Here is an 11,007-nt window from a genome sequence, read left to right as displayed (position 1 = left end):
TGCCTGGCCCGAGGTAACGCGCCTGCGCACTGACGCAGGCGCGGCGGGAGGACTGAGCCCCGGTTGTTGCCATGGCTTCTTAATCCGGCCGCGGCCGGCCCGGAGCAACCCAGCTAGGCGCCCTCTAGCTTCAGCGGCGACCCGGACGAGAAAGCGGAAGGAATCCCGTGCGGTGGGTCCCGGTCGGCGGTGTGCAGGGAGCCTGGGGGCGGAGCGCCGGGGAGCCCAGGACCCCGGAAGGCGGCGGGGGAGCCCGGGGAGCGTTTTCTTCCCGGTTTACTGAGTATAGCGCCTCTCCCCAAGCCCGCTCCCACTGCTCTGTGAGTAAAGGATGCTCATTCCATTGCACCGATGGCTTAGCAAACTTGGAGAAGCTACGGGGCTTGCTCGAGGTCTCCCTCCTGGGAAGGGGCAGAGCCTGCCCCAGAACGCGGGCCTGACTCGAGGTCCAGTGACTGCTCATTGCTGTCACAGTGGCAGCCCCATACACTTGCTTGATCTCAGATTCCAGAGGCTGAAGGCTGGGTGGGGGTCGTGTGACCCTTCCCAGGACCCAGCTTCCAAACCCCTTATCAGAAGTAGCCTGGCTCGCCACACTTAATGCCACCGAGTGAGGTCCAATATCAGGGCATGTTGAAATCAAAGGAGAGCACCTTCAATGTAGTGAGATTCTGGTAGCCTTGGTAGATCTGTAGTTTAATAAATGTGGAAAAAAGGTTCACAGACATTAAGTAACTGTCCTAGGTTTACCAAGTTAGGGGTAGAGTGGGGATTCCAACGTAGGTTTCTCTACCTTCAAAACCTGTGTGCTTTATACACTACCTTTTTTTCCAATTACCTAAATTTCTACTCTTTTTTTCATTTTTAACACTATTACATGACTTCCACCTAAATTTCTACTTTTATAGCAACTGCATGAGATAGACTAGTAGTTCTTGGAGTTGGGACCCTGACCAGCAGCGTCACGGAAACATGTTAGAAGTGCACCTCATTTCTGGGCCCCATCTCAGACCTACTCAGTCAGAAACTGGGAGTGGGGCCCAGTAATCTGCTTTAGCAAGACCCCCAGGTGATTCTAATGCACACTAACATTTGAGAACTGTCAACCAATGATTCTCAAACTTTAAGGTGTCTAATTCACCCAGGAGTTATGTTAAAATGCAGATTCTGTTAGCAGGTGCAGGGAGGGACCTGAGATCATGCATTTCTAACAAGTACCCCTCAGCACTTTAGAATTAACTGGGAACTTTTGAAAAATAGGACACCTGGGCCCTACCTCCTAACCAAATGAATCAGAATCTCGAGTATGGAGGTCGGGTAAAAATTCACCAGTGATTCTGATGTACAGTGAGGGTTCAGAACCTCTGGTGTGAGATTTGGAGTCAGGCAGCTATAGATATGAATCCCAGCAACTCCACTTATCAGCTGTGACCTTGGGCAAGTCACTTAACCTCTCCTAGCCTTAATTTTTCTTTATTTATTTTTTTTGTAATTATTAGTAAAAATAATATTGACTTTTGTATGTTAGTTTTTGTTTGTTTGTTTGTTTGTTTGTTTTTGAGACAGAGTCTTGCTTTGTTGCCTAGGCTAGAGTGAGTGCCGTGGCGTCAGCCTAGCTCACAGCAACCTCAAACTCCAGGCTCAAGCAATCCTTCTGCCTCAGCCTCCCAAGTAGCTGGGGCTACAGGCATGCGCCACCATGCCCGGCTAATTTTTTCTATATATATTAGTTGGCCAATTAATTTCTTTCTATTTATTGTAGAGACGGGGTCTTGCTCTTGCTCAGGCTGGTTTCGAACTCCTGACCTCGAGCAATCCACCCGCCTCAGCCTCCCAGAGAGCTAGGATTACAGGCGTGAGCCACCGCGCCCGGCTTGTATGTTAGTTTTAATAATCTGTCTACAAAGTCTCTTGAATTCTCAATGTTGATATCATGTAATTGACAAATAAGGACAATTTTATCTCTATAATTATTATTTCTCCAATTTCTTTCCTTTTTTTTTTTCTGTGATCATTTTTTGAACATTGCATCAACCATTACCTACATTTTATCATTGATTAGAAGCCATGAGAGTAGGCTTCCTTTTCTTGTCCCTGACTTACTGGAGATGCTCACCATTTTCTTATAGTTTTTTGTTTGTTTGTTTTTATTACAGACGGGGTCTCGATATGTTGCCCAGGATGGTTTTGAACTCCTGGGCTCAAGTGATCCTCCCACCTCAGCCTCCTGAGTAGCTGGGATTACAGGCACATGCCACCATGCCCAGTTATCCTAGCCATATTTTTCAGATTTATAAAATGTTTATAAGTAATCTTTTGCTTGCAAAGAGGTATGAGGATTCTATGAAACATGTGCATGAAACACCTGTGCCCACAGACACAAAAATTGGAGAAGTTGTCAGGCTTGGGGAGGTCTGTACTGGGAGTTTCATTTGAGATGTGGGGGAGGTGAGTTGGCAGCTGCACCCCCAGCCTGCTCCAGCTGCCGTTTGTGTGCTCCTGCCCACAGTGAGCAGCCAGTGGCGTGGAAGAATGGCAATGAGCCACTCCTTGAAGGAGCGGACCATCTCTGAGAACAGCCTGATCATCCTGCTCCAGGGCCTCCAGGGCCAGGTGACCACCGTGGACCTGCGGGATGAGAGCGTGGCCCACGGACGCATAGAAAATGTCGATGCTTTCATGAACATCCGCCTGGCCAAAGTCACCTACACGGACCGATGGGGTCACCAGGTGGAGCTGGATGACCTCTTTGTGACTGGCCGTAACGTCCGTTACGTCCACATCCCAGATGACGTGAACATCACCGCAACCATTGAGCAGCAGCTGCAGATCATCCATCGGGTGCGCAACTTTGGTGGCAAGGGCCAAGGCCGGCGGGAATTCCCCTCCAAAAAATATAAGTGAGGCCATGCCCTCAGCACGCTCCAGCCCCAACTCAGGTTTCCCCAGTGTTGTCCTGAGCCAGCTCCCTGCCATCCCTCCCTGCCCAGACCTGGGAAAGGAACAGGGCCAGTCCAGAAACTAGTGTCCGACAGACACCACCTGTCACAGCTGCCTTTCACAGGGTTTCAACCTCCCAGACTCACCCTGAGATCCAGAATCCTATGTATCTGTCTGTGGCCTTGGGATAGGTGACAATCCCCTTTTTTGATCATTTGTATCTGAATCTCTGATTTTCTGACTTAGGGAATCTGTCAAATAGTTTTCACCCCTCTCTCAGTGAGGATTAGTAAATGTGCACTGCCTGAGATACCCCTCACTGTCCCCATTTCTCTTGCAATTGTGTTCGTTTCCTCATAAAACCAAATTTGGATACAAGCAAATCCATGCCTCATGCTTTCCCTGCTGTGCGCTGGGCTCCGTCGCAGTAGGGCTGGCTGAGTCTCCAACTTGGCTACACATTGGGATCACCTGTCCCACCCTCAGATGCAGATTTCATTGGTGTGTCCTGAGCACTAGGAGTTTTAAGTTTCCCAGGTGATTCTAATATGTAGCAAAGTTTGAGAATTACAGGAAAGTACTTCAGTCTGGCCAGGTAGAAAGTGGCTTTCCGTTCAGATTCTCTGTTTAAGGGGCTGTTAGTCTCATTCTGTTTCCTGAAGCTCAGAGGCTGGAGTATCCTGGGCCCTCCACTTGAGTGTGGGAGCTCAGCCAATAGCAAGAAACCAGTCTCTGATTCTGAGAGCTCTTGGGTCCTTAGGGAAGAGGGGGTTCTCAGGGTTAGAACCCAAGTCTTTGTGGCAGCTGCCTTGTAGTCATTCTCAACCTGCCACAGGCAAACCATCATATCAGTGAAAGCAGCTCTGTCTTGTGGAACCAGAGAGTTTGTGTTCATCAAATATCCACAGAGCGCCTGCATGTCAAGGCCTTGTGCTGGGCACACATGACTGAAGAAGATTCGAACCTTTCTGGAGAGGAGTGTGTAATCTAGTGGGGGAAGTGGTCAAGAAAAACAAAGATGAAATTCAGTTTGAGAACTGCTGAGCAAGAGTTTTGAATAAGGCAGGGCCCCTGACCTTAAGATGCTCTTTCAATGCTCTAATTTCTTAAGGGAGATTTGAGAAAGCAGTGTTTGTGTGGGCACTCGTGCCCCAAAGTCACAGCGTTCACGTTCTAGCTTCCTCTTTGTCAGAGGGTTACCCATGGACCACCTCATCAGGACCACTTGGGGTGTGTGTAGGAAATGCACTTTCCTGCCTCCCCCTCCTGAACCAGTATCTGGGATCCAAGAATCTGCATAAACACCCACCATGATTCTTCTGCATGCTGTATTTCATTGTCCAGAGGCCTGGAAGCCTATTAGACTCTGCCCTCTGTCTTCAAGAGAAAACAGAGGGTCCTAGGAGGGACAAAAACACTTCTTTGAGTTTCCAGGCCCCTCTGACAACTAGGGTTAAGGGAACCAACACCACAAGGTGACTGCTGGTAAGAGAAACCACAGGGCAGGCCCAGAAGGGAGATCCTCCACATGGAAATGTCACCAGACCCTCAGCAAGTAGGGAGAGAGATGAACTGTCAGGGAGTCCCCGCAGCAGCCTCTGGCAGACCTTTCCCACGTGTCTGCACATGATTCCAAAGCTGAAGGGGGCTTATCTGGGGTTCAGCCTAGGGATAGAGGAAAGGTCTAGTTCTGAAACTTCAATAGTGCTCCAGGGGCAGTGTCTCACACCTGTAACCCCAGCACTTTGGGAGGCTGAGGCAGGAAAATCCTCTTGAGCCCAGGAATTCGAGGTTGCAATGAGCTATAATTGTGCCACTGCACTCCGGCCTGTGTAACAAAGCAAGACCCTGCCTCTAAAAAATAAAAAATCATGACCAGGGGTTTCTACATTCTCAGCAGAGCCAGTGAGGAAAGTGGTAGGGCGAGTGTGGGTTGCTGAGAGGTTCAGGCCATATTCCTTAAGTGTTGTGTGCCAGGGCCCAGTAGGACCTCTGTCATTCCCAGCAAGGCCCTGGGAAGATGGAATAGAACAAGGGGAGGCAGGCCCTGCACAGACACACTGTCACCAAGCCCCTGGGTTAGAGCACAGCTTAGTCTTCAAGCCCCAGGGATGTGAGTCTTTTGTACTCTGGTCCTGGCTTGCCAGGAAAGGCTGTCAGACCCAAGTAAGGGGTGGGGGAGCTCAGTGTGCACCAGCCCATGGGGAAGCCAGGAACACCCCGACTGCCACCAGTCAGCCATTCCATGGCAATTCTTGAGCACCAGCTATGAACCAGGCTAGCAACTGAGGGAACCTTGAAAGGAACAAGGGTCTTTCCCTAAGGGAGCTGACATTCTAGTGGGGGACACATATACTAAACAAAAAAAAGTGAAAGTATTTACAGATGCCATGGGAGAAAGAAACAAGGCCCTTTGAGGGAGAATAATAGAGGTGGTGGTAATATTTGCAAAGTGTAGTCTGAGAAAGTGAAATTTAAACTGAGAAGGAGCCTGCCACTTAAGGAGCCAGGGCAAGGCAGAGGAAAGTGCCAGTGTAAAGGTCCTCAGGTGGGAAAGTTGGGGGTTTAGAGCAATAACATATCGTGCCTATTGATGACACAGAGACAGGCATGTAAAGATGGAGAGATTAGGGGGAGGGGCAAATGATACAAGGCCTGTGGGCAAAGAGCATAGCTGGTTCCAATTTCTGGTGTATAGGAAATAGAGCTAGAGTTTTCTTTTTTTTTTTTTTTTTTTTTTTTGAGACAGAGTCTCACTTTGTTGTCCAGGCTAGAGTGAATGCCGTGGCGTCAGCCTAGCTCACAGCAACCTCAAACTCCTGGGCTCAAGCGATCCTCCTGCCTCAGCCTCCCGAGTAGCTGGGACTACAGGCATGCGCCACCATGCCCGGCTAATTTTATATATATATATCAGTTGGCCAATTAATTTCTTTCTATTTATAGTAGAGACGGGGTCTCGCTCTTGCTCAGGCTGGTTTTGAACTCCTGACCTTGAGCAATCCGCCCGCCTCGGCCTCCCAAGAGCTAGGATTACAGGCGTGAGCCACAGCGCCCGGCCTAGAGTTTTTTTTAACTCACTATTTTCACCCCACTCAGCCAGAGTGGCAGAAACTTAATTTCAGTCAATTCAGAGTTTTCCCATTTTCCTTGTTTGAATTCTAGGGCACTTCCTGTCCAGGTGCCAAAGCATGGGAATGGTAGTCTGATTTGGTGGTCATCCAACCACACTAGCATCCATGGGAATGGTCTTGTTTTGTTGTGGTCTTTTGTCATCAGCCCATGAAAGCTGCTGCTGTATTGCTCCTCCCTGACCAAAAGACTCCTCTAGGTGTGCATATTTTATCTTCTGTTTTCCTCAGGCCACATTAGGCCCAGGAAATTCTTGGGTCTTAGGTGAATTTGGTCAAATGTAACACACGCCATTTCTCTGGAAATGTCACCTCCCTGGTGCCCCACCCAGGAAAAGGAGCACAGCCTGTGTCTGGTTCTCAGTCCCCGAGACCCTCCTGATACCCACAGCCACGAGACTGAGGAGAAGCTTCTCTATTTTCAGGGACACCCCCCACCCAGTCTCAGCCTCCCAGATCCCTCTGTTACACAGTTTTCTAAATTTGTATCTGCACAGAAATTCTTTCCCTTCCTCCTTGAAATCTAGGCTTTTGGAATTCGGAAGCTAAAAATGGACTCTGCATTCTGTTGTATCAATCGCTTCCTGAAGTAACGAATGTGTAATAGAATAACCTTAACTATCTTTGTAAGGGAAGGGCAAGGGACACCAAAGAAAAGATGAAAGACATATTTCAAAATGTTATTTTCCCATTGGAGTCTGGACTGCCTGCTACTCATTGTCACGGCCTTTGTTCAAGCATACGCGTGCACCCTTCCTGCACCTTCAGCCAAGGTGGGGGTCCCACCAGATGACAGAACCCCCAGGAATCTGAGTGTTCTGGTGGCACAGGGCGTCTCCTCCCTCCCCTCTATTTCCTGGAGTGAAGAGTACAGGGGGTCTCCCTCCTTTGTAGGGAGGGGACTACCAGGGCTCTGAGGAAAGCTGGGTGGGCAGCATCTTGAAGTTCAGATCTCCTAGGAGGCATACAAGTGCCACAGCATGTCCAGCCCTCAGCATGGCCAAGCTGGATGGGAATTAGAGGAGAGTATCCAGTTTAGTGAGTTCCCAATTCAGATCCCTGGCTAAAGGGTCCCCAATGACAGCAGGGGTCCCCTGAGTTATCACCAATGTTCCAGAGGACCCAGAGAAACACCACATGGCGTGTGAAGGGTGACTAAACTAGCTTGGTCTCTGCTTGGTAGGGGGGTGGAGGCGGACAGTTATACCAACAGTGTGGTGGCCACACTGCTGTGCTCTGATCACAAGCTGTGATGGCTATAATCTGAGGCTGTCATCAGTGAAAAGGAGAAAATAACTTGATCAGGTTGTACAGGAGACAAAATTTATCAAATATGAGGCTTATGTGGAAGAAAAAGTTTTAAAAAGTCTTTGAAGGGCCAGGCGTGGTGGCTCATGCCTGTAATCCTAGCACTCTGGGAGGCCGAAGCGGGCGGATTGCTCAAGGTTAGGAGTTTGAAACCAGCCTGAGCAAGAGTGAGACCCGTCTCTACTGTAAATAGAAAGAAATGAATTACCCAACTAAAAATACATAGAAAAAATTAGCTAGGCATGGTGGTGCATGCCTGTAGTCCCAGCTACTCGGGAGGCTGAGGCAGAAGGATTGAGCCCAGGAGTTTGAGGTTGCTGTAAGCTAGGCTGATGCCAGGGCACTCACTCTAGCCTGGGCAACAAAGCGAGACTCTGTCTCAAAAAAAAAATTTTGTGGAGATGGGATCTCCATGTGTTGCCCAGGCTGGTTTCGAACTCCTGGGCTCAAGCAATCCTCCTACTTTGGCCTCCCAAAGTGCTGGGATTACAGGCATGAGCCACCCACACCCAGCCTCCTAGCACTCTTGACATCATATTAGTGACAAGGTAAGATAAGAGATGGCTCTGCTCACCTCAGTGGTAGTACCCAGCCACAGACTGTGGGTCGTACACTCAAAGCTTGTCATACTCAGGCCTTGGGGCTTGGCCACAAAGAGAAACCAAAGCTAGCTAGTAAACAGGACTGAGGAAGCCTGAGGAAGCCCCTGGGGGCTGAAGGTCTCCTTCTTTCCTTCTGTGACAGGCAATACCTCATCAAGCAACCATCTTGTGCTGTTGTGACAGGCATCACTTTGTTATGGCACTGCCGTCTGCCAGTAAGCCCAGAGTTGGAGAGCCAGCAGGAGAGTATGTCACTGTGTGTGTGTGTCACCCAGCGGTCTCCTCATGTTGGTGTCCTGATGACAGTTTTGCATTTACTGTGGCTGGCACCTTTAGTTTCTATTCATTACCTCTTCTCCTCCCCTCTTTTTCTTCCCCCTCCTCTCCTTTGTTAAAATCCTACATTTTCAATCACCTGAGTGTCTCCTGGGGTGGGGATGGTGGTGTCAGCACTGAGTGATTCATCTAGCTGATAATTAGAGCTCTGGAAAACCCAAAACTCATTCTTGTCAGAGTCAGGGCTTCCGGAATCCCTAGGCTTTTCTTTTTGTCTGAGAGAAGAGCTAGGTGGGCTGGGGCCTGGCTTCTTTATGCCTGTCTTTTGGTCCTCCACCTCACTGAAGCTCTGCAACTGAGATGAGTGTGTGCATTCGCCGGGTCCTGTGAGAAGCTGTTTCCATAATTCACTGAGTTCTCACAATGATCCCACAATGTGTTATCCCTAGTTGAACAAAAGGGGAAGGTTAGGGAATTTGCATATAGTCACCCAGCTTGTAAATTGACGTCCCAGCGATTCAAAGCCAAACTTTTTGGAACCTGCTGGGCTTGGTTCAAATCCCAGCCCTGCTATGATTAGCTGTGTGTCTTTGGACAGATTGCTCTTCTGAGTGCTAGCTTCCACATCTGTGAACAGCCACCTAATGCTAATGTCTCTAAAGTGCTTAACACAGGGTGTGGCACAACAGTGGGAGCCATTCCGATTACTATTGTTATTCAGCCCTATCAGCAGCAGCTCCGTGGGCATCAGGCATACAGAGAGACAAAGAAAAGGACTCAGGCAGAGGCAGCCAGACCTCATTCATACCAACTCTCATGTCCTGGCACTGCCTGCGTGGAAATGACAAATGCATACACACAAATGCCTGGCCACACACCCTAGGAAGACCCAGCAGTGCACACAGGCTTAGGCACGTGTGCCCACACACGGATAGAGTGACCCAGGAGACAGCTGGAAAAACAGCCAAGAGTTACAGTCATAAGCAGCAAGCACTCTGACTCACACCTCTGAGACAAAGGAGTGGGGCTATGGCCGCTGGTGCTGCTGCCACTGAGCCCTTCTAGCTGCTTCTGTATGCCAGGGGAGGGAAGCCAGGCTCTCAGAGGCCCCCAGTGAGTCACCAGCCTGATGCAATCCCTTTAAAGGGCTCATCGGCTGGTGCAAGAAGCTGATTCATGGAGGGCGTGGTTGCTGGAGGAGGAGGAGAAAGGGACCGAAACTGCAACAGGAGGGACTGAGGTTAGATGGCTGGAATCGTTAATAGGAACTCTTTACTGTAAACCTCCCTGGTCAAGACTCCAGGGATCTCCAGGTTGACGCTGGCCATCCTCGGGGTTTCTACAAAGGCGAGAGACCTTGAAGGAAATGAATTGTGAGAGCTGCGACAGGAATGTCTGTCTTTTATTGAGCCTAACTGCAGCGTTTTCCGCACAGAGTTCTAGAAGCCAGGAAGTGGGGATCAAGGAAGAGTCACTTTTCTGATAAATACACAGCAACTGGGCAACCCTTCAGCTGCGGGAGACTTCTCCACCCGGGGCAGGGCGAGTGTAGGGCCCGCGAGGTTCTGAGGAATTGGGGCGGGGGCGGTGCCTCCGTCCCAGCCTCATCGCAGACATAGAGAAGTGGTAAGTACCGCCTCATTAACGCCCCAGCCTCCAATCGTTTGACAGGTTTCGGCCCAGGCCCCACCCTGAACCAATCCTTAAACTGATCCTGGCCTCTTGCCTGAAGGCTTCCGCCCATCGTCAAGATGGCGCCCCAATCCCAAGGCCGCAGACACAGGCGACGGGGCGGGGCCTGGGGTTGGGCCGCGGCTCGGGCCGGGAGGAGGGGCAGTGCGTCACTTCCGTTGTCAGGTGGCGGCGCCGCAGCCATGGAGGGAGGCGGTGGCGGCGGCGGCTCGGGCGGCTGCGCTGGGAGGCGGCGGTAAGCGGCTCCCACGCCCCCAGCCCGGCCCTGGCCCCGGCCCCGGCCCCCCGGGACGGAGCGCCAAGCAGTCCCGGCTCCGGGCTACGGACTACAGACTATGGGCGAGCAGCGCTGACCACACGGGGAAGGTGAGGTGGGGGTCCCGAAGCGGGGAGTCGGGCGGGGGTTGCGGGTTGACGGGGCGGGCCTTAGTGGCCGTGGCGGTGGGACCGGAGTGACAGCCCGAGACCATCTCGGTGTGACAGAAATGGCAGCAGCGAATGTCCCCTCCTCTGTTGCGAATCTGCCCTTCCCGGGCGACTGGGGCGGGGGCTGCCTAGCGCCAGGTACGGGGCGGCTGCGGGAGCTCCGTCTCCACCGCAGCCCTGGGAAGTGGTCACTACCAGCCTTGCCCAGAGTCCCTTAGCCAGTAAGTGAAGCAACCGGCGTTTGAACCCGGCCAGGTTTTTCCAGAGAGACACCCCCTGCCTCTCCATACTTCCCTCCTGATTCTGAGAGTGACTTGAAAGTTAGAACGAGTCCCCGGGGAGGGCCAGCCAGGGCTTCCTCCAGGAGCCCTCACCCGTTGGCACGGGCACCATCGCTGCTGGGGAATTTCACATCCCGGGTGGCGTTCAGGTGCGAGTCAGCTGTCTGCTTGCCAGGGCCACGTTTGGCTGGCCTTTTTCAAGGAGAGAGCTTGCTGTGGTCAGTGTTTCACCTGCTGTGCTGGTTATGCCCGCCCATTCCCACGCCACTTGGCCCCACCTTCCAGCCAGTAGGTAGGGACGTTCTGATTCTGGATGCTGAGTTCTCTGCTCACCCCAACTCCCCACGTTTGATG

At 51.3% G+C, this 11,007-nt stretch overlaps 2 protein-coding genes across 4 annotated transcripts in view; both read left to right on the top strand.

Moving 5' to 3' along the window:
• On the top strand, positions 1-3,323 carry LSM10 (LSM10, U7 small nuclear RNA associated). 2 transcript variants are annotated; one of them, XM_012765204.3, is made up of 2 exons: positions 1-172; positions 2,510-3,323. In XM_012765204.3, exon 2 carries the CDS (start codon positions 2,533-2,535, stop codon positions 2,902-2,904), a length of 372 nt encoding a protein of 123 aa, XP_012620658.1. In that variant the 5' UTR covers positions 1-172; positions 2,510-2,532; the 3' UTR covers positions 2,905-3,323. The 2 variants fall into 2 exon arrangements, with proteins under 2 accessions (XP_012620658.1, XP_012620659.1); XM_012765205.2 differs by having other exon boundaries at positions 1-320.
• Positions 3,324-9,463: 6,140 nt separating this feature from the next.
• The window catches only part of STK40 (serine/threonine kinase 40), a 40,673-nt gene continuing 39,129 nt past the window's right edge, over positions 9,464-11,007 (top strand). The window contains exon 1 of one of the 2 annotated variants that reach the window (XM_075996659.1): positions 9,464-9,880. The gene's annotated coding sequence lies outside the window, so the exon portion shown is untranslated. Of the gene's footprint in view, positions 9,881-10,097; positions 10,313-11,007 lie in introns of those variants that run through there. The other variant, XM_012765208.2, reaches the window with a different exon arrangement.

This window comes from Microcebus murinus, chromosome 2, assembly GCF_040939455.1.
Source record: "Microcebus murinus isolate Inina chromosome 2, M.murinus_Inina_mat1.0, whole genome shotgun sequence".
NCBI classification, from domain to species: Eukaryota; Metazoa; Chordata; class Mammalia; order Primates; family Cheirogaleidae; genus Microcebus; species Microcebus murinus.
Note: the sequence above shows the minus strand (reverse complement) of the source record. Positions and strands in the feature narration are given on the sequence as shown.